The sequence below is a fragment of the Cololabis saira genome, chromosome 20 (assembly GCF_033807715.1).
Source record: "Cololabis saira isolate AMF1-May2022 chromosome 20, fColSai1.1, whole genome shotgun sequence".
NCBI lineage: Eukaryota > Metazoa > Chordata > Actinopteri > Beloniformes > Belonidae > Cololabis > Cololabis saira.
In genome coordinates, this window is record NC_084606.1 from 27,174,868 (window position 1) to 27,198,647 (window position 23,780).

The 23,780-nt window shown below is 42.6% G+C and overlaps 1 protein-coding gene across 1 annotated transcript; it reads left to right on the forward strand.

The window, feature by feature from the left end:
* The first annotated feature begins 556 nt into the window (after positions 1–556).
* On the forward strand, positions 557–23,741 carry ppp1r14bb (protein phosphatase 1, regulatory (inhibitor) subunit 14Bb). Its single transcript, XM_061709873.1, has 4 exons — positions 557–1,149; positions 20,543–20,626; positions 20,710–20,742; positions 20,834–23,741. Exons 1-4 carry the CDS (start codon positions 955–957, stop codon positions 20,900–20,902), a joined length of 381 nt encoding a protein of 126 aa, XP_061565857.1. The 5' UTR covers positions 557–954; the 3' UTR covers positions 20,903–23,741.
* Positions 23,742–23,780: the final 39 nt, after the last annotated feature.

Genomic DNA, 23,780 nt, shown 5'->3' on the forward strand with positions numbered 1-23,780 from the left:
GTAGGCTCTGCTTTGGTGTAACGCGGAACCATAAATCAGCCTTTATTCTGGCGTGATCTTCGGCAATCAGGCAAACGAGTGATTATTATTATTCACTGAGTGAATATTATGAAAGTAAAATATATATTTCTCGCTATAAATGTAATCAAAACGCATTTTTATGCAGAGACTAACTCAAAATATTGATTTTATTCACTAAAAAATAAGAAATGTCCGCCATGTTTTTTTTTTGGATTCAGTCCGCAAATGACGACGAAAAGCATTTTGGGAAATGTTTCTGTCCCTAGATCAAACTAGTGTGCATCGGAAAGGGGCAGATTCATAGCCACTACACTACTTTTCTTCACTACCCCTAGGTGGAACGAGGAATTGGGACACCACTACCCTCACGGGAACGTGCAAAATTTAGGGGTAGGGATGAAAACTAGGGGTAGTGGTAGTATTGGGACAGGGCCAATAATCGCAGGTAATGTTGAGCCCTAGTGGGTGGAGTTATCGTGGTCGGGGCTCCTCTTCCTCCACCTCCTCCTCGTCTCTACGTCAGAGGCGCTCCAGAGCAGTCGCGCGCACGCAGCTCTCGTGGGGCCAGAGCAGAGCGAGGTGTGATCCGTCTTTGTTGAGAGTTTGGACCGGCTCTGCCTCCGCCGCCTGCCTTGTCTTTTATTTATTTATTTTATTTTAATCTAAGCAGAGTTTTGCACGCTGTGAATATCTCCGTGAGCCGGTTGTTATCCACGTTTTTACCGAGTTTTACCCCCGAGCCCCGTCCGCGTCCTTCTGAGCGGCTCCGGGAGACAAAAGCATCAGGTCCGGCGGCGCTTTTCTCCACAAAAAAAAAAAAAAAGGGGGGGGGGGGTTATTTTTCCCCAAGTCACACATTAAATCAGTCAGGATTTTGCAAAAGCCATTTCCTAGTTCCACACCGGGGGGAATCTTCTGTGTGGACCAGCGAGCATGGCCGCGGTGACGAGCCCGGAGACGAGCCCGCAGCCCCGGGTCTACTTCCAGACGCCGGCCGCCGAGGAGCCGGACACCCCCGTCAGGAAGCAGGGCCGAGTCACCGTCAAGTACGACCGCAAGGAGCTGAGGAAGAGGCTCAACCTGGAGGAGTGGATCATCGACCAGCTCACGGACCTGTACGACTGCGAGGTAAAGACATCACACAATAACCGGCCTAGAAATAGATCAAAACCAGCCTCATTGATCAGCCCTGAGTTAAAAACCAAAAAATCCTCAGAGGTGATCAGTCCTAAAGAAAACACTTGATAAAGACACGTTTCAGAGGCCCTTTTTTTCCCAGTGTGTGTGTGTGTGCATTTGGCCTAAAGCTTTGATTATTTAACAGCCCTGAACTATTAACCGTCTGGGCCGCATGCTGGAGGATAAAGTGCTGAAGGACATTCGTGGACGTTCAAGCCAATTACGAGTAATTCATTTATTTCAGTCGCATAAAATGGGCAACCCGGTTAAACTTCCAGCCCTCTCCCTGAGGTCTGCTAAATGTGGCACATGCTGCTTTTATAGCCTCGACTCTTTGTTCTGATTGGCTGAGAGGGATTTAAAGCACACCTGTAAGTTAATTCTTTGTGAGGAGACGTTTGAGATGTATCTTCTGTTGCATAGCTGCTCTTTGGTTCATTATAAGAGAATAGACTCATAATAAGCGATTTAATGGGGGAAACGTTGATTTGTAGTGTTTAAAGTTTTTTATTTTATTTTTGGAGGCAGAGACATAAGATGTTACCAAGGAGTCTGACTTTATCAGAATCAGAAAGAAGTTTATTGCCAAGTAGTTTAACACACACAAGGAATTTGTTGGGGTGATTTTGTTCAATACAAAAGAACAAATAATATTAAAAGAAAAAATGTGCAACATGTTGGTTTTAAAGTGCCGGAGTAAGGAGTCTGTACAGAGGTGACCTAGGATGTGCGTTATACAGCTTTTATGATTCATAATGATCTCTCTCAATGTGCACACGACCATCGGTCCTTGCTATCTTTAGATGTCCAGTGGACGGCATCGAACCCTGGTTCACCCAGCGCCCCTGTAGTTACAATGCAACCTGGCTGTGTTGTAGCTGCTGGCGTCAGTAGTTGGTAAGCTCATGTCAACTCCATTGAGCTGGCATTGACCCATATTCTATTCCTAGTGCGGAGAGTACGACGACTTAACGGGTTTGAAGAATTTCCAGCAGGCGCGTGCGGAGGAAAAAGGCCCGGACTGCACCGGATGATCGTTGTCCTTTCTGCAGGCCCTCAAAACTTTCACTGATGCGCAGATGCGAGCGTATAAATAGATGAGCTGACATTTCTGTAATGACGGGTTGCTGTCAAGCTGCAGACGAGTCGGCTGTGGTCTGGCTCTGTTTATATTTACACTTGTAAGCCCCAAAATCCCTTCCAGTGACTTACGGTAACCAAATATTATACCGGGCCTCGTGTAATCATGCACTTACGGAAAGCTATAAACTGATCATGTGATGTCAGGAAAAACACAGAGGGATTGTCTGTGATGTCTTGTGTTACTTGTCAGTCTATTCATGCTATCAACAGGGCATCGCTCTTGATGGATGGTGTGGCAGGGATATCCTGTGAAATGACGGATCAGATGTGATGAAAGGATTTTTGAAATTGATGTGCTTTGATTGCGAGCCAATATTGGATTAATGGGCTTTGTGCGGACCTTGGAGAGTCCAAAAAGTCTTGAGTAAATGAGCTCAGGAGAAAAGCTTGGCAGTGCAAACTGTTTTTTTTTTTTTTTTTTTTTTTTTTTTTTTTTAACGACTCACCAGAAGATTAAGTGACTTTTAAAATGCGGCTCGATCTGGCTTCTGTTTTGAGATGAGACCAAGATCTAAATTTCAATCCAATCCCTGATTTAAAATGTTTTTTTTTTTAATCCTCCCCAGACTCTCCTCTGTTGTTTGTCCGTCCGACATCAAACTTTCATTCAATAATCCACTCAGTCATGCATGCTTGAATGCACTGATCATTATCAGGTCTGTAAACAGGGTCACTCAGACTCCCACAAAACCTCCCAGAGGACAATCCAAGGCTCTATGTGTCGTGTCTACACATTAAAGACCTGGGCCTGACAAAGATTTATTATGCCCGGGTCACGCGGACGTCAGATTATAGTCATGTAAATGGTATATTAATGAGCTGTTTCACATTTTTGCGCACACATTCCTCATCCGGCTCTAATGGTGATGCCTATTTCTGGCTTTTGTCCATAGTGCCCCCCCACCCCCTTTTTCTCTTTTCATTGTCCTGGTCTCGTCTCTGCCACGGATGTTAGACAACAAAGAGATTAATTTACTGATGGAGACACATTTGGAGCAGCAGATAAGAAGCACGTGTTGCTAACAGTGTAACTGGAGACGTGTTCAGCAGGTCGTGGGAGCAGGGCACGTGCACGGGGAACCCCGCTACCGACCATACTGGTGTGTTACTCCTTTTTACCTCCTTTGTTACCCCCTTTTTTTTAACCAACCATATAGTTACACTCCATTATTTCACATCCGTGTCTTCTCATATTCCCTCTGTTGAGACATGTCACGTCTATTAATAAAACCACAAGGAGTTTGCTCAGCAGGGGAATTTTATTATTATGAGCTATTTACCCATTCATATAATCCCTTTAAACATACTACAAGCAGTCAGCCAGTCGTCTCTGCCAGTCGGCTCATCAGATATTCATCCAGCCACTTAGTCAGGCTATCAGCCAGAGTTGCAGCGGGTATTAGTGAGCAGTCGAGCCTTAGTATGATTCCATGGCAACAAGGATTGCTCAGTGTTTATATTGGTTAACCATGCACTGGGGAGAAAGAAAGAAAGAGGAAAAAAAGTAGTAGTTTCATGCATTTGGTTGCAGAAAGCTTAGTGAAATTGCATCATATTTTAAAAATTAAAAGCCTTTTTTAATTAATGCAGGATTATAATTAAAGCTGTTGGAACATTAGCAGGGTTTTACCTGGGCAGCAGATGTTAATGTGGTATTAAAAAACAAAAACACCTTCACGTAAATCAAGAGCCAGGCTTTACTTATTCCCCCGTCTATAGTGACATGGGTGTGCAAAGTGTAATTTTAATAGGATTTATGGTGAATATATTAGTTTTCTCAGTAAAATTAGCAGATTAACGGTTCAAATAGGGAGCCAAAAGTTATCAGGAGATAAAATCCAACGTCAGCTGTTATCTAGTTTAAAGTCACTTCAAATAAAAACATTCGGGATGCATTGGGTGATGCTGATAAGGGGGTCCTTGAGGTTATCTGATCTGGCTGAGTCGGTATGTCTGGAGGGGGAGGACGGGGGGGGAACAGCTGCATTAGAGGCTACAAATCCCACGATCCCCACCTTCCGACTTATTTTTAACCCCCGTCCACGGTAGTTTTGAAATTGGAAACCGTGAAGCTGGCAGGCAGCGTTTCTTCAAACAGCTGCTTCATAAATATTGTCTGCACTCTTCTCCGTTGACGTCGTTGTCGAGCCCCCGCTCTGTTAGTGGCTTTGTGCAGAAGGTGCTAAGTGAGTTTGAGCTCACTCTAGGGAAACGGCCAGGTCCGCAGCTCCGCTTTTGAGCAGAATAATCACATTTCACCCACTCATGGCTTCATTTCCATGGTAACTGCCCCGTTAAATTTTTATTTGTCTGTAAAAGACTTGTTTTACTCTCAGCTCGTTTTGCGAGTGTGCCAGAGCCAACCAGTAGCTACACAGTTAACAGTGGAGCGAGTGGGTGGACCAATCCCTAAACTCCGGGGTCCTACGTGGCCACACACACACACACACACACATATGGGAATATGAGTGAGAACAGATGCAGAATTGGCGAGCAGGAATGCAACAAATGGGGGGAGAAAAGGAAGGAGAAAAAAGACGGGATGGCAAGAGGAGAAGGAAAAAGTAGTAGGAGGAGGCAGGGAAAGTCGGAGGAGAAAGCGCTTTTGTGATCTTCTGCATGCTGCACAGACTAACGAATGAAACGGCAGCGAGAACTAAACTTCTTATCATTTATCATGTTTTTCTCAGGAGTTTGCCTTCTGACTGTTACATGGAAAACAGAAACTCTTTGTTCACACTAACCTAAAGAAGTTGGGATGCAGAAAGCGCTTTGATTGTGTTTAGAAATCAACCCGCAGAGTTAGCGCTTACCTCGGGACATTAATTACGTTTTATTTCCACAAGCATTGCATCACATCTGTCACTCAGGGTTTCCCCAAAGGCATAAGAAGCCCAGCAGGCTGGTACAACACCCATTCCCTTAAGGCATAACGTTTTAAAAGCTTTAAACCACATTAAATGCTCTTCAAATAGCTGCATTTATTTTTACCAAGTTTTCTGTCATTACTCAGCTATGAGATGTCAATTATGGTGTTAGGAGTTTCTAGTAAACTGAACATTGGTACTAAAACTGAAACATATAATGTTTAAAGTGATGTTATGTTAGTTAAACATTTCTGACGTCACCAAGGCACACTTCCCACAGCAAAAGAGGAAATGATGCTAAATAAAGAGCTTCACTTTACAGTTAAACAAAAAAAACAGAGGGGGGTTCTGTGCTTCCTGTTAAAACAGAATTATCTTTAAACTAAACATAAATAACAGCTTATCTAACACAGAAAAAAAAAAGAGTTTGACTCTGCTGGATGTCAAACATTGGGGTATTAGAGCTGCGATGTTTAGATCCAGGTTGCGTAGGCGTTGCATGTTTGTAAAAGGATACAGATGTGCAGCAGACAGACGGTGTGTAACATTCCCTTTAAGCGTATAAAGGTCTGAATACCAATCAGTTTTACCCTGTTTCACAAGAGACGGGCTACAAAGAGTGGTTGTTGCACAGAGTGTGTGAAAGAGTCCACTGTGTCTTTGTAAACACCCCCCTCACCAGCATGATCACACACACACACACAGTTGCACAGACATGCATACACACATCCTGCTAATAGCTTACATGTGGGCCTACATGTCGTTCACACAGCGATCGTCCTGGCTGACCGAGGGGGTGACTCAGCATGTGCTGCAGCCCCGACTCGCTGATTAAGTGAACGCCGTTAAAAACACTGAGTGAATAAAACGGGAGAGTTAGAGCGGTGGACCGCGGCCAAGGATACTGTGAGGGAGACCAATCACGTGTTCGGGGCAGTTTGTGAGTAAGATCGGAAGGAAGCCGAGAGTGCCCTGCGCGAGACGGCGAGGATGAAAAAGAGAGGGATGTAAAGTAAGGGATTTGAGTCATTCGAAGGAATGTCGAAGCTTTTTATCACAGGAAGTGAGTGAGCAAGAGAAACATGAGGCGACCACATTTCAGTACGTATTAAACTAACAGCGGCTGTGTTGGTGTACACGGGAGTATTACTACTTCTTATTACTCTTAAAACACAGACATTTTTTTTAGCACTATCCAGTTCTGGTTGGGGAGGAATTCATGGTGCATTTAAGGCCACAGAGAAGTTTGTGCTATGACTCGAACACAAACGAAGGGAAAAAAACCAAAAGAAATGACCGAGAATATGGGTCAGTGAGTGGATGAGAGTAGTCAGGCAGCAAGGTTTCTTTGTGCTACGGAGAAAGTTGGATATCAGTTAAATAGTTGCCCTTTTGTTTTGTAGCATGGCAAATCATGTCTTTAGGATAACCTTCCTCACGAATAACTCACCCCAAGTCTCTTTCTCTAAGTGGCTGCAGCTCATATGGGGGGTTGGCAGGCAGATACCGATGTTTAGTAGTCTAGATATCTGTTTTCTGTGAGCGACTGTTGCTGATGATCCCTTCAGGGATTAATAAAGTCTTTTGAATTTGAGTATTTTGAACATCTCAGTAACAGCTCAGCAGTGCGTCAGACCACCTCTGAGTCTTGGGCTTGTTCACACATAACAAGTGCTGACTGCAGATTTAACGACAACTCGTCGGCGACCTCTGCTTCAGGCAATCTGGGCCTGAAAAGGTGTTGTTTGAAAGTGCACGTAGATTCATTCACGTCAACACAAATATTTATTGATGATTTACTCACATCAGCTGATAAATGGCGGGTCACACACATCTTGTGACTCTGATGAAGGCAAAAGGAATCGCTGAAACATGTCAGGTATTTAAAAAATCCTAAAAATTCTTGTGCGACAAAAAGAATTAGCAAATTAAATTACAAATACTTTGACAAGCAGCTCTCTCCAAATGTAACTATGCATTGACACGATCTGCAAGAAACATGATTGTTTGATTTGATTTTGTCAGTTTTTAATGTTCCCACAGCTGTTCATGTTTTATATATGTTTTCCAGCTGGTAAGAACGATAGTTTACTGAAAACCACAACATTCATCAAGACCACCTCACGGAAAATATACTTAATTTACTCTGTAGCGGGTCCTGGGTAGCTCGGTGGGTGGAGCAGGCGCCATTTACAGAGGCTGTAGTCCTCGTGCAGGTTACGTAGGTTCGAGTCCTGCCTGTCGCTCTTTACTGCATGCTTTCCCCCCCTCTCTTTCTCTATAGCCGTTTCCTGTCTACCTAGTTTCCCAATAAAGGCCACAAGTGCCCAAAAAATCGAAAAAACAAAAAAAAATCATACAGGAAGTAAACTAGAGTAAACTCGGCACTGAGAGCTACGGTGCTGCAGAAAAAGTAACCTACACTGCTGCCTGGTGTTTGGTGGTGTAATTAGAGAGACGCAATCAATAACGCAGAAGTATAAACTCCAGAAGCGGCGTAGGCGATGTGCATAGCCTACGTGCATAGCTGCGATGCAGAAGGCGGAAGGCCTCTACATTCTCCACAAGAACAGAGAAATTTGTTTTTGCTTTGTTCCTTCTTGCAAGAAGAAAATGAGCACAGCTCTGATTCAGGGGTTCTCACAGCTTGTCCTCAAAACGTCATCTGGACAGAATTATTTGGCCGATGGGAACTGTAGTCCAATTAGACAGACATTTTTAAGTGCGCGTGGATAAAGCAGAAAAGTCCTGATGCTGCAGCTTTAAGTTGCACATAAGACAACAGCTGAACTGACAGATGTCGTAGCTGCAATGATTGTCCTTTAATTTAGTATCTTTTGATTGCTTATGCAATTCTGTCACTGCTTTTGCTTTTGCCACGTTTCAGTTGCTAATGCCTATCCCCTTAATTGTAAATTCCTTTTGATTTCTCCTTTTTCTTAATTGCTTTGCTTGTTTTCCTTTCTTTGTGTGTGCACTACTTTTGAAAATCAACATGCAATTGTCGGTTGCTGGTCTTGAACCTGTGGTTTCCAAGTAAATGAACGCAACCGTGAGGGTATGTGTAACCCTAAAGATATCAGATGTTGCACTCATTTGAACCTAGATGAGCGTTTAAGGAGTGCTGCACGAATCTGTCTTTCCTCTGGCAAGAGTTGTGAAGTATGAACAACAGGACGCAGCACAGTGTGACCGCTGGTACTGGGTGAAGAGGTTACGAGGCCTTGTGTAAACATGGTAAGATTGGAGAAGAACCGTACCATCCTGAGGAACTCAAATCCTCTTCTGTAGAAACTACTTCCAGTTTGACACTTTGCATGAACTGTGTGATACGTTGATGTGACCTGTTGTCCATGTCAGAGGAAGGAAGGCTGAGTATGTAGGATTTAACACCCATCAGGGGTCAGACTCTCAAGTGGCGGTTTAGTGGTTAGTTTCACTGATTTGCAAGATTAATATTGCAGTTTTAAGAACCGGATCTGGCAGCTTAACTTAAAAAATTTAGAGCAGTAGAGGAAATGGCAAAAGAGACTCTTCATGTTGCGTTTGTAGATTAAGTGGGCGTCCTTTTACAGACTAACAGTGTTTATGACTCGGATCTTCACTGCATGGCTTCACACACTTCACTTACATTCTTCAACAAATTTATATTTGTAAATTATTAATCATTTTGTGACTCTTAAGTGTGCTTTCTCCATCAGTTGTGAGGAAGTTCTTGCACCCTCGAGGAGGCTTTTTAAAATGATCACAATGGTGATGCAGTTTGGCACTCAGACCTTTTTGTTATTGCTGTACGTGGCCTCAGGGTGTTGTCTTTCGAATGGGGCTCAGAAATGAGAGACGAGCGCGCCTTTTCATCAGCCTCCAGGTTTAAAATGTATGAAAACAACAAATCAACCAATGCTCGTCTCTCTTGTATAACAGTCTGGACTGAAGCTGGCACGGATCATATGTACGGAGCCATACCGCCGTGAAATCCTGTGCTAGTAGCAGCTACAGGTTGAGTGAGTTTACATTGATCCATTTAGGAGTGTATTTCAGTCCCAGGAGGTGCATCTGCGTTAACATCAGTTGAGCTGTTGGTAAGCAGCATCCAATCGTTTCAGTTTATGACCTCATTCTCGTTGTTATGTTGTGCTTATTTACTGTTTGAATGCTATTACACCATGCAAGAGTGATCCACATTATCTCCTCTGAGTAAAGGAGAAGAAAAATGTGTTGTTTATGTAGTCATAAAAGAAATCAGAGCCAGGACTGACTCCCATAAGTAAGTCAGATGAAAAACAAAACACCGTTCTTGGTAGGGCTGGGCGATATGGACCAAAAGTCATATCTCGATATTTTCTAGCTGAATGGCGATACTCGATATATATCGATATTTTTTCTGTGCCATAATTGGGGTTTCCCCCAAAGCATTATAGCATAGCATCTCTGTTAGCTTCATTTTTTTCTGAGGCAAACCCCTAAAAAAACTGTCAGTTTTAATACAAAGCTTCGTGCCAAATGTCCCACAGGTACATTTATTAACAGAGGTCTGCACAATATCAAAATGTATAAAACAAATGAAATAAAAATAAACTGCCTGCATATATAGAATAAAAATTCTTCTTGAATAAAATAAAACAAATTTCCCTTTCCTGCATAACAATTAAATTAAAATACACTGTGCAATTAATACAATGTAGACAGTAACAGGCAGACTTTTCCACTGAGGTTGACAGTTGTGCAAATAACAAAACATTTGTGCAAATCTCAAATAAAACATTCAAGTCAATTTGTCACAAAATAAGCTACCGGTATATCAAAATCATAAAAAAAATAAATAAATAAATAAAATTTTTAATCGATATAAACGATATTGTCTCGTACCATATCGCGTTTGAAAATATATCGATATATATTAAAATCTCGATTTATCGCCCAGCCCTAGTTCTTGGTGAATTATGATTCAGATTACAGTGAGTCGAGTGGAAGAGAAGGAAGATGGTGTCGGGCTTTGTAGCCGGGGTGTTCCTTCTTCTGGTTGGTATGTTTACATTTCAATGTTAATTGAATGAGGCGGTTCTGACGTTCGTTCGTTTAATTCTTAACCTGGCTTTGTTCCTTCAGTTTCTGGGTCGGTGAGTAATGTTTAGTCACTCGGGGCAGAAGTGGTCTGCTGATCTGCTGCACCTGATCCAGTCAGTCCCTGCGCTCAGAATTGAAATGATTATGACTGAAGTGTTAGATAAATAGAGAAACAGTGCTTTTTCATCACTAGTGACCTCCTGAGCTGCTACTCCTCCTGGTTTTCGTCAGGTTAGAACATTAGACGCTGGTCATTTGCATTTAATTGCTCAACAGGAAGGAACCAATGCCTATATTTGGGCAACATATCCAGCTAACAGGACCATTTAAAGGTCCCTGAATCATCAGGAAAAGGACTCAGCCTAGCCCCCCCCACCCCCTCACTCTTCTTCATGCTCTTGAAATGCTGAACTGACTAATGCTTTTAAGTGAACGTGTCAAAAATTAAAACGTGGCTCTAGACTTTCCGCCGGTCAGCGCTCAGCGTCAGTTATGCATTAGGATCCGGCTACGGTCAAACGTCAGAGAAGGGAAATTCATTAATGAATAATAAAAATGGACACAATGTCTGTTCACTCACTCGGCACGCGGGACCATCGTCCAAGTTAACTAAAGGTACATTTAAAAAGCTTATCCTTTAGACGGTGAACAGCCACAGCTCTAGATTCGTATTTTCTTTAACTAAGTTTTAGATTAAATCTGTTTTTGGTCTCTGATGATGGTTAAATTAAAATGTCCCCATGGTTCTACGCTGTCAAAGTAATTCTTAGAAAGTTTTATTTTAGCTGTATAATCGGTCTAGTAATACTACGGACATGCTGTGGCATAACAATGTTTTTTATAAAAAGTTTATCTTTTCTTAATTTTCTTCATTTTCTTCATTTTCGTTTCTTCATACGAACTGTTTTAGATCTTCTTATCACCTTCGTTCATCTGTCACTAATTGATAAATGAAATGAACCGGACCAATATATTGGCAATAACTTAAGCTGTTTTGATGATTACTCTAAATTAAAGAATAATATTTGTATATAATCTGTTTTGAAATGCTAATAAATTACATCTTTAACAAAACAAAAAGAAACGCTTCTTCAAATTAACACATATGTTCCTGCAAAATTACAGACTAAAAATGGATTGGTGGTATTTTTAAGAGGAACTTGATTGTTTTTGTCTAATTTCCTCCAGAAAAAACAGAATAACTTTATTCAATGATGAATGAGATGGCAAATGAGGAAGTAAACGTTGAGCCCCTTGGTTGTGTTTGTAGTAGAGCTACTCGCCAGGAGTGACATAATGGTAATCTGCAGTAATCCCTGTTTGTATGCATTCTTACTTTAATCTGCACGTAATCGCCTTTTTCAGTCCAATTGTAGTAGTGGCATCAACTCCCACAAATGTGTGATCTTCTGTTTTTGTGTTTTTTCTTATTGTGTTATGATATTTTAGTACTTTTATTACTGATTGCGCAAAAGATTAAGTTGTTTGAACAATAAACACTGTCATTATTTCAGTTTTTTCTCTCCAGACATAATAAATGACATCTTAGAATTAGACATAATCGACATAATTACAATGAATTACACAATACGTGACATCATCTCATTCACTGAACAAACATTAATCCAAACTCCAGCAGGAGCGCGTGAAAAGACTTGTCAAAGCGTCTTTAGCAGCACTAACTTGTAGTAACTGTTCATGCATCATTGAGCAGGAACCTTGGCCCACCCTTCTTAACAACATTGCTTCAATTCGTGGTTAGCAGCTATTTATTAATGTGCGGCGCTCTAAAGGTCACGCCACAGTGGGTTGGGACCCGGGCCACTTGCAATGCCTTGATTCATGCCTTCTGCTGTGGATTGGCTGATGTGATTGGGATCAGGTCTCATTGGACAAGCTTTAGCTGTTAGTCAGAAGGATTCACATCTGACTCTAAAACACAAGTTCACGGCTGACTCAGTGACCGCAAGGCGCCCAGGTCCTGCGGACACAAAAAAATCATCACCACTGTCCTTGCGTGAAGGATTTGTGTCAGTACAGTGTGTTTGGTTATCTCCAGATGTGGTGCTGTGCTTGCAACCAAAACCTTTCTCTTAGGTGTCATCTGACCATAAGGTCATTATTTCATAAGCTTCTTGGTTTGTTCAGATGCAGATTTTTCTGAACATTGTGTTTCAGACTGATCCTACGGTGAACTTGTTTGCACATCCGCTCCCGAGAAGAGGAGAAACTGTCTGGAATGTGAACGCTGATAAACGTCAGCGAACCAAAGCAACGTTGTAAAGAATAATTGATCAGATTTACGAGAACGGATCAGTTTTTCTGACATGTAAAAGCTTATGAACTGAAAGAGGATATTGAGTTTAAAGCAGGACAAACTAGTTTTATTGAACTACTCAAGACTACTTTTACCTAAAACAAACACAACTTAACAACCATAACCTGAACAACATCTGTGCTGTGATTTCAACAGCTGTGGTCTCTTTTGCACACTTGCCTTCATTTTTTGCTCAAGAGGCAGTGGAGGGTAAAAGTGGACGTTTGAAACACTGCCCGGGTCACATATTCCTGATGAGGGATTTTGTAATAATAGCAGACTGATGGAGAGAGAATGGATTATCTGGATAATCTCTCTATTGTGATGGAAACACAGAGGCTACGTTGGGTTCAGAGGTTTAAATGTCGCAACCGAAGATTAGATGTAAACTGCAAGCTTTGATTTTTCTGACATAAATCATTTGTGTTCCCTTTACCTTCATCAGCTCAAATTGACATTGATTTGTGAACACTTAAAGAGACGCGTTGATATTTCCTGGCACTTCGGGTTGGCTTTAGCTTTAAATTTAAGTGCCAGGTCATGAAATGGCACATTAATGTCATAGCCACTCAACATATGCCCGTTTGAGCCGTGTTCTTTAGCCTAAAGCTGTTTTTTGGCATATCCAGATGATAATCTGAGGTATGGATGGCAAATAAAATCCAAAAATGTTTGCAAACCATATTTGTTTGTTCTTAAATTAGATTTGAATCTCTAGTTGGTTTTGTCCAGTTGAAGATCCAGACGCTAAATGCCACTCGCCAGTAACATGAAATCCAGAGAAACGCTGAGTAATCGCTACACACAGTTTGTCCTAATGATGTGATTGTAGTGACGTATCTGATTTGTCTGCGGGGGGAAGATAGCTCCTTTGCTGTCATGTACTGTAAATATCCTGATTAAGTCCATACTGTTTCACCTTTTATCAGAGCTTCATTACCTGCAGTCCTGTTATCATATTGCTACTGTCGTCACAAAATTTGAATGAATCCGATAACATCTCCAACCCTTTACATTTCCCTTTATCTCAAAAGGACCCCATGCATCAGTTTAGTTATCTGCACGTAGGGCTGTTCGATTAATCGATTTTAAATCGTAATCGTGATTATGTAATTAAAACGATGTTAAAACGTGAAACTCGTAAAATCAATTTTTCACTTTTTTTTTTTTTTTTTTTTTTTAATTGGAAATATAACTTACTGTATGTTTGCAAGTGCTGATTTGCTGATTTTTTTTCAGAGATAAAACTTTATATTTTATTATATTTTTTAAAACTTTTTTCAACTTATTTTACAGAGTTTTGCACTTTATTCATTCATTTTGGGGCAAATGATCAATAAAAAAACAGCATATTTGAAATAATTTCTTTGCCTTTTGTCAATTCACAAAATAATCGTAATCGTAATCGAAAATCGGATTTTGAGAGAAAAAAATCGAGATTTTATTTTTGGGCAAAATCGAACAGCCCTATCTGCACGTGCTAATTTACAAGATAAATCACTATTGTTTCATCATTTGAGTTTTTGCCTCTTTCTCTTGACAGCTGCATGTAAAAAGAAATTTTTTGTGTAGTTGCTGGAAAGCATCATACATCAGCACAGCTGCAGCACCACGCGGTTGCCAGGGACCCGTTTGGCTGGTTGTGACCCTCAGCGTCTCAGCAGAGAAGCTGCAGCACAGACATGTCCAGTCGGCACACACACGGGAGCCGCTGAAGCGTTCAGACGGCCCAAACAAGCTGATGTGTGAATCAGTCAACCATACAAAGAGCAGCCATGACCATGGGCAGCTTTTTTCAGGGGTCAAGGTTGGGTTACATTTGACATTTTAAATTCAAAGTGATCCGTGTGTGTGTGTGCGAGCGGGTGTGTGTGTGTCTGTGTGTCTGTGAGATCAAAAAATAACATCATACTGGAACCGCAGTGTTTCTGTTTTACATCAGTGTTACATTATGCTTTTATAAATGATAATAACCATGAAAAAAGACTTTTATTCTGCACCCCTGACAGCATGCTGGACAAGGCAGCTGGTTGAACCGACCAAATCCATCAACTGGTGTTTATTCACTCCTTCACTAAAATCACAGCACATTTCTAGTGTTGATATTATATCACGGCTTTTGTTACTGTGTGATTGGACAAATGCAGCCGGTCTAACGCATCCTCATGATAGGAATGTGTCAGATCTGAAGATCTGTCCAGTTTCGTTGGCGTTCTTGTGCAAGGAGTCTGAAACAACCCACGCATTAACGTCTCCAACTGCGTCTTACTTTGCCCCGTTCCTATTGCTCAGCAGATAAAACGCAGAGTCAAAACGGATCGAGCCCGCTGGTGGGATATGTTAAATGAAGGGTGCATTCAAAATAAAATAAAAATACTGGGGGAAAAAAACATTTATTTCAGATTTTCGAATGCAACACCCGTATGTTTTATTGTCTTTCACAAGAGAGGGAAAGAAAATCAGTCAAATTGCATTAACACAGTTAAAACGGTGACTAAAACGACTGACTGAAACAATGACATTACATTTTCCAGTTTGTCTCCCGTATGTAAGCTTGTTGCAGAGAAGCTACTCGAGGTCAGTTGTCCGGCCCGCAGCCCTCTCTGTCTGTTTTTCATACGATTGAAAACAGGACGTCATATTCTTCCTGCAGGGAAGTGGATCTGACTGATTAGACGTGCAATAGAGATTAACATCAGCTGCACACACAAACACAAAAGGTGCACCGTAACTCACGTCCAAGCTGTTGGACAGAATTAGATATGCCGCAGCTGATCACGGATCAGCGTGGTTTACGGCTCGGAGTCTCTGCAGCAGCTGCGGCCGCTCACCACTTACATTAATTACACTCACACAAACGTACGAGTGCAGCTAATGTCGCTCTGTCAAGTCCGGCCTCTTCCCCTGTCTCACGTACGCAGCCAAACAATGACATAATTACTCCTCCCCCATTATCTCCCAGGGCCCTGTGCTCGGAGAGGAAGTCGCTGCCTATGTTTTAACCCCTTCAGAGACTTTTGAGCGAAACTGAACTTTCCTGCCGGTGGAGGCGAGATCCTACAAAAGGAAGCGGCCGGTCGAGGGCCTTTTATCGCCAGCCCTGCAGATTCCTGATAAAGTGTGTATGTGTGAAGCGACGGGAGGCGAAACGAGGGAGATGGAAAGCAGCAGGCGACGACTGACACGATGCATCTCTAATCCCAGCACCCCCGTTGACCCTTCAGTGACTCCCTCTCTATCTTTCTCCCTCGTAAGTGGCTTCATGCCTGCAGCGATGTGGCCCGAACGCTACGAGCAGGCCTGCTACTAACGCCACTGACTGAGTGTGGGCTGAACAGCGGTGCCAGCTACAGAGGAGAGGCTATTAAATTTGACACAAAGATAAAGGAGCAGGAAGCAAAGCTCAGTATTTTTCCACTGCTTCCACTCTGGTTTCCTCCTGTGTGCATCCACTTGTCTGGGCTAATCAGATGACTTTGGACCAAATGAACACTCGAGTCACAAGGGTGTCTTGAATTACCACCTAGAGGTGGCTTCCAGATTCTGAACTGTCGCTTCAGCAAGGACGGCATTGTTGTTGTTGCTGTGGTGACACTTGCATAATAGTGGTTGCAAAGTAAGCGTGTAATTGTTCAGGTAAGAGAAAGAAATGCTTTGTTTGAGGTTTTGACTCAAGTCTTTGCTCTGTTTCCCAACTTGCTCCATCGTGGATGTGAGATACGGGCCTGCACATGCAAACGACGAGGGAGTTTGAGCATGGGCCCGCCGGCTCGCATGCAGGCTTTGTCAGAAATCACGTTGCACGTCCTCGGTTGCATCACACCACATCCTAGCTAAACTTGATCAGACAAACTTCCTTTGCTCACATTGCCGAGCGCGAGGGTGGCACGTTGCAGACGCACGTGCACAACAAGTGTCCACACCGGCTACTTTTCCTACTCGTTCCCTTTTTCCTCCTTCCTCCATCCTGTCTGCTCCAGGCCAGCCATTAATACCCCCCCCCCCCCTCCTCCTCCTCCATCATCATCATAGCAGTGAAAAGCACCATTTGTTGTGTTTTGTTGCAGAGCGGGCGGCCGGCCATCCTGTAGATGCTCGGTTATTTTTACCCCGGTTTGTTACCGAGGCTGCAGCTTTTGTTAAACTTCATCCTTGTGGTTGTTAACGCGTCGAACAGGCACTGCTTTGTGCGTCGACACATGCATGCGCACACAGTTTACTCAGATGCTATCAGATGTGTCAGAAGTGTCGTGCGCTATCACAGGAAGACGTGCTGCGGCATCCTTGCAGGAGGCCCTCGGTGACCTACTTACACATCTAACTTAGCTATGAATTGTTATCTAATAGCTGTTATTTAACGTTAGATTTACCTTAAATTTGAGTTATAGCTTCATAGTGAATCAAAGTCTCGTATGAAGTTTGAATCAGATTTAAGATCCATTAACTTTGCTTTCACTCTCTCGTTGCAGAAGCCACGGTTAGCCTTTGTCGTCTCACACACACACACACACACACACTGACCCACTTACATATGTGCAGCTTATGTTTCTCAGGTGAACGAGTCGGCGTTGCTCTGTCCGAGCGTGATGCTACTACGCGCACATCGCTCGCCCCCCGCGAGAGAAACATTACCACGATGGAGGCGAGCGAGTTCAGCTTTCAGACAACATGCTCTCATACTGTCACATCTCATTGTGCTCCGTTCTGCAGGAAGCCTCCAGACGTGCCGCGCGGCTGTCTGGTGCTCGCTCTGTGCACGGCGGTGCTGCGCAAGTCATATTTTTGCAAGCTTGTCAGGAAGAGTGTAATTAAATTTAAAAACCGCGAGGACACAGTCAGACAATTTCCCGGTTTACAGTGTCTTGTATTGTTTCTCTGACGATGTCACTAATTTATACCCAGAAAAGGTGGTTCAGTAATTGTGGTTCAGCTTAAATTAAAGTGATGGTTCTTACAAACAAGTCACCTGTGGCTACTCGGCCTTATGCACACTAAAAAGGGAGTAAATTGTTTTCAATTACAAGCAATTACAGCCTGTTACGAGGACTATTTCTGGAGGTTTTGTGGTTTATTTGAAAGTTTAACTTAACGCCCTGACTTATTCAGGAGCATACAAGAGTCATTGTTCAAAACAAGCCGCTAGTAAGACCTTGGATCAACAAGTTTTTACTGCAAAGCATGACAGCGGTCGTTCACCAGCGTTCCTGGTTGTCGCTCTGTCTGCGTCGCATGTTCCTCGCTTGAAATGGGAGTTGAGAAAAGGAAAGGACTTAGGATGTCTGGCCAGGTTAGCGTTTCCCAGGGCTGCGATAGAAGACGTTTCCTTGAGGAAAACAGAAATCCAAGGACAAAGTTTGAATCAAAACAAGAGACCGTGGACACGTGAGACAGGATGGTGGAGAGATGTCGTCTTTGACATTTTCTGTTCATTCACGTTGCGATTATTAAAGGCTATTTCAGATGTCTGTGGTCTAAATTTAGCAAAAGCCATACGCTCAAGTGATCATCTGATGTCTATCTAACCTTTTTATGCATCAGCTCTTTCAAGAAAGACAACAGTCACTTCATAAAAACATTTCTCTCTTCCCCCTTTTTAGATTTTGTTATTGAAATATGCATGAAAAGCATTCATGGGAACATAACCATTGTTAGTTTAATGCAGAAAAACAATACTCAATTATCCTAAAAACAGTTCAGAGTGAGACATCTTCCTTCTTTTTTGTCTCTGGACCTCTTTGAACCGCTCCACACTGCTTTGCTGTCGATCCTGCAGAGCTTGCCAACATCATGTTTGATACGAGAGCACATCTGCCGACAGCAGTCAAACCCCCTCCAGTATCAGTGAGCCGGTCTGGATGATTGTTTTGGAAATCCTCCCTCGTGATTCCCCGCTTTCTTTGTGTCTCCACTGAAGCTTGTCTTCCGGCCTTTTCCAACATCTCCCTCGCCTCTTCCTCCTCCTCCTCCGCCTCGTCCTCCTCCTCCTTTCTTTCAGGCAGCTCAACTCAGCTGCTCCCTCTTCCAGACGCACTCCTTTAACCTCATTTGCGGTTGAAAGGAAGCACATCTTGTGTCAGACGTAACCCCCCCCCCCCCCCCCCCCCTCCAAATATGTATTTGGACCTTTTTGTGTCTTTCTTTCATATCTTTAACTTTTAAATCCTGCCACATAAGCGTTATGTGTGTTGATACTGCGTTTGCATTAATACTAAAAAGTGTGTGCTTGGTACTTCGCTGACAGTAAGTCTGTCACTTCCCGTCTCTATCTCGCACATGCAGGCCGTCCTGAGATGAATTAAATCCTTGCACCCCTCCCTTTTACGCACATTTCAGCTCAGACCTATTAATGCCGCATTTTATAATTCTCTAATCTTTGTGTGGGAGGTTTGAGCGGCGCTGGAGTTTTTTTTTTTTTTACGACTGTTTGGTTAATCTGACACACAAACGTGCACACGCAGCATGTTGTGCGCTCTTGTGTGGCGAGTTAGAGGGCAGTTTGGGGCAGGTGCAGGGACAGCTGGCGTGGGCAACTCCAGCCGAGGGGGAGGACGGTGAGATTCCTAGAGAATGACATGAGTGTGGTGTCACAATTGAGCTGCAGAAAGGAGGCAGAAACGCTGGTGTGAGCCTGCATGCACGTGCCCCGAACTGCTCATTTCTCAGAAGGGACTGTGGTTTTACTCAAAATCACCTCCTAAAATACGGGAAACAACTAACCGACTTGGAAATGAAAGTTGGAACATTTGTTCTCTTGTTTTCTGCCGTTGTTTCAGTTTTAATTGTGAATTGCAGGCTAGTTTTGAATAAATTAACGTTTTATCGTCATTATAGCGTTGAAAAAGTTCACCTTAAAAAGAAAAGATGCCTTCAAAACTCAAATTAATTTGCAAATTTTTTTCACTGATCATCAGTTCTTACTTATAAAAGAGACCGAAAAAATATGTAAGAAACCAAACTTACAGATTTATCTTGTTGAATGCAGGAAAAGGGAGAATTGATGACATTAGTTAGTTTACTTTTCACTCACGGTTGTGAAATTTGAATGAAATGCAGTTCCTTTGATTGTTGGTAATCTTTTAACCAGAATAGAGGCCAAATGGCTATTCTCTGTATCTCTTTCGCCAAGTAACACGTTGAACATTGTGATTCAACATCAGCGTTAATGAATCTTCACATATTGGACCGGACCAGGTGTTTTCCTCCGGCTCACACTCCTGTTGCTAAGCGGCTGCCGGATAGAGATGGCAGAAACATCCATCTTAAGTAATTCCCTCAAAATTTCACACTCTTACTCTTGATTATGCTATGAGCCAAAACTTGAAATCCGTCTGTTTAGTTAAATGGTTGTGTTTTGCTTATTTTGGGAATCGTCTCTATGATAAAATTTGCAGCAGGAAGATTTCTTTGTCAGTGAGTCATACATTAATCATATGTTTACAGTTCTCCTTTTTGCTCTTCAGTGTGTCATTGTTGTCTGGTAATCTTTATAAAAATATCGCTGGCCTTGTCTGGAAATTTAAACTACCCCTTTTTGTTTAATCACGGATGCTGGTGGAAGATTTAAAGTAACAAGAGGAAGAAAAATGGGTATTCTTAAGAAATCATGGGGAAAAGACAAACACGTTTGTTTTTAAGCAGATATTTTCTTATAGATCTTCGTCTTTGAAAGTATATCCTCTTAACTCAGAGTGCAAAGCTCACAAAAGCTGTCTACATGTCTGTTTCACGTGTTCTTTGTCTCCTTTTGCTGCTGTGAACATGTGCTGGGTGAGCACTGCCCTCTAGTGTTCAGGACTGGACACTAACCAGCCACATGTCATACAGGGAGATGCACCGGTCAATGGAAGATGCCTCATTTAATCAAACACGGCTGCTCAGAGGAGATTGTTTTGAGAGCGTTGTGGGTTTTCTGGTGTTCTTGATCCTCACACTTGTCTTGTCTCTGCAGGAGGAGGCCATCCCAGAGCTGGAGATAGACGTGGACGAGCTGTTAGACATGCCCAGTGACGTGGAGCGGGGAGCCAGAGTCAAGGTAAGACTCATGTGCACAGATTCACCAGCAGGCATGAAACCAAACCACTATCTCACCTTTTTTCTTTTTCTTTTTTTTTACAGGAGTTGCTGGTTGAGTGTTTTAAACCTACTGAGGTAATTTACATCCGTCCATCCCTCCACCATCCCCTTCTCCTCCTCTTCCAACCCTCACCTCACGTGTTCTGTTCTTCCTGTCTCCGTGCAGGACTTCGTCTCAGAGCTACTTGACAAGATCCGAGGAATGCAGAAGCTCTCTACGCCTCAGAAGAAATGAGAACGCCCCTTCTCGTGCTACATGTCCCCTCCTTCTTCTTCTTCTTCTTCTTCTTCTTCAGCCCTCACCTCTCGTCTTCCTACTGCACCCCACTCTTTTCTCTCAATGTCTGCTTTCTTCTATTGCAGATCGTGAAATGAATCACAACTAAACCCGGTCTCTGCTTCTACAAAGTAGTTGCACTCTCTGCGTCCTCTTTTGGTTCCCTGGATTAAGACTTTCATGTCACTTTTCTCCTTTTTTTTGTCACGTTAGCAAAGAAGAAAAATCAAATCAGACTTGTCCGTCTTAATCCAGGCCGTTCCCCTCCTCCTGCTTTTCTTCTCCTGCAGCCATCATATGGCTCTCCTCTTCCTCCTCCAGCCCCCCTCCCTCCCTCCCTCCCTCCATCTGTCTGAGGAGGAGTGGAAGAGGAGTCGAGTCCCATAATTACTGAGAGCTGGGCGGGTGACGGTGGGAAGAAGTACAAGAGAAAGTGCCAGCCGCAGCCCAAAAAAAAACCTACTGGAAGGCTGGAGACGAGGGAGGAGACTTGGAAAGAAGAAGCAGAGCCTAATCAATGCTCGAGCCTCGCAAATCATTCGCTTTTTTTTTCCTGGTTCTTTTTGAGGGCACGGGGATCACTTCACTTGATTATTTTTTATTTTAATTACCTATTTCGGGGAGGGTTGTTAAAGCTTTTGCTAATTATTCCTCCTTAGAAAAGAAAAGAGGCAATGCTGCAGTGGTGCGTTCAAAGACTGTCTTCTTTTTGTGTGCGCGTTTGAGTGCATGTGTGTGTTAAAATATCTGCACTGTGTCATTTTGGGGAAGAAAAATCTCAACCTCCGACCACAAAGAGTAACGTATGGTATATCTTTAGTACGGCAATGCGGAAACTGGTGATTGAACCTTTTGAAAAATACAACAAAAAAACAAGTCACTGGTTGGCTGCTGGGGCCGTGTGACCAGATATGTTTTAGACTTTAAAACGAAAAGAAAAGATCTGATGCTAGAGGGGTAGTGGTTCTGTTTTTAGGCTGAATGTGAATGATTTCAGAATCATCAGTATGTCTTTTCCTGGAATATGTAGAGCAGTCAGAAGAGGCTCTTCTGCAGCCACTGCTGTGCGGCCCGAACACACACACGTGTGTGTCGGGCTGCTCGTTGCTACTAGTGTATGTTGCTACATAATGTACAGCAGCATCTGTTATAGTATGGAGTGATTTTTGGGGGAAGGGTGGGGCTTGTATATTCTGCTGTTCTTGTATGACAGATTTGTTTTTTTAGTATAGGACTGGTTCCTGTTTTTGTATTGATTTTTTTCTTCTTGTCACACATACACTGACAGTTCAAAAGGGGAACCCAGAACAAAGCTGCCTTTTTTTTTTTTTTTTTTTTTTTTTTAAATCACAGCATCCCAACCCGTCATCTCCTCCTCACTCTTTCTTGTTTTTTCTAAGGAAATGATTTCAACTCGATTATGAGTGGAGATTATCTCCTCTCCTGCCTGTCAATGTCTCTTGACTCCCCCAGGAAGATGTCTGGACAGGAGGGAGGTCATTGTTACGAACCGAAGCTGCTTAATTGTGTTCACTGTCTATCTCGCTTTCTCTCTCTTTCTCTCACTCACACACACACACACACACACACACTCGGGGCATCCTGGAGGCGGAGGAAATGTTACCGCGGCGGCAAACGCAGATGTGCCGAGACGGAGAGTGATACAGGTCCACAGTTGTCACGGGATGCGTAGAGCTTCGCTGCAGCTGCCAGTCATTTTCCAAAAAGGGGCCATCTGTCTCCGGTCCTGGACCAATCGGATCGGAGGCTGAAGCTCTCAGGCCGACAGCAGGAGCAGTAACATTCACGTGATCCCTGTGACCAATTGAGAACACCTGCGGTGACAGCAGACCGTGGCCGTTTGCCTCTCTCACACACACACACACACACTGTCCCATTTTCATCCTGCTGCTCTCATTTCTCCTTGGTATCCCCTCCTTCCTCCTCCCATCCATTTCCATCCTTCTTTTCCCTTTCTTCAGTTTTTTTAAACAGATGTTGCCTTAGGTATTATTTATGTTACACAAACCAAAAAACAGGAGACCTTTTTTTTCCTTTTTCTTTTTTTTTTAAATGTTATTTTCAAGTAATGCAAACTGCGTTACTAAGCAGAACTACAGCGTGTGGAGAAACATGGATCTTCTGTTGCTCCTTGTTTTGAGATTATTTCTTTTTTTAGAAGTGTGTAATATTTACTGTAGGCCTTGATACAGTGACTCTGTTTAGATCAACAATGTTATTTACATCGACCGTTTGATTACTGGTCTGTTTTTATTGTGATTATGACACTTCTTGATGCCGGGCCTTGGATAACCATGTAGTTAAACAAAAATCCATTCAGATGCATCTTGGTGCGATTGCTTTTGCCTTCTAGTGGTGTTTCCAGATTGAGCACTCAGCATTTGTTTTTGTTTTTGTTTTTTTTCTTCCTTTTTGCTCACAAAGCACCCGGCAACTTCAATCAGTAGCTGAATTTGAGTGGATTTTAATTTTTAAATCCAGGTTTGGATTATACCTTTTTAGACTGTTATTGACAAGTCTGTTTTTTTTTACTGTTTGGGAAATTTGCAAAAAAAAAAAAAAAAAAGATAAAATACATATACTGATTATTATTGATATTGATGCTAAGTACAAGAGCTGAAAAATAAATACAGACTGGAGGAGTGGTGGTATTTTTTTTTTTTTGACAAGGATTAGACAAACCAACAAACAAATGTAGCAATATCAACAACAGGTTTTGTTTTTGCCCAATTTTGTTACACTTTTATGCAACTTTAATAAAAACATGTAAAATGGAGATTGTTCGTTTTGTGTTTTTTCACTTGTCTTTATAGCT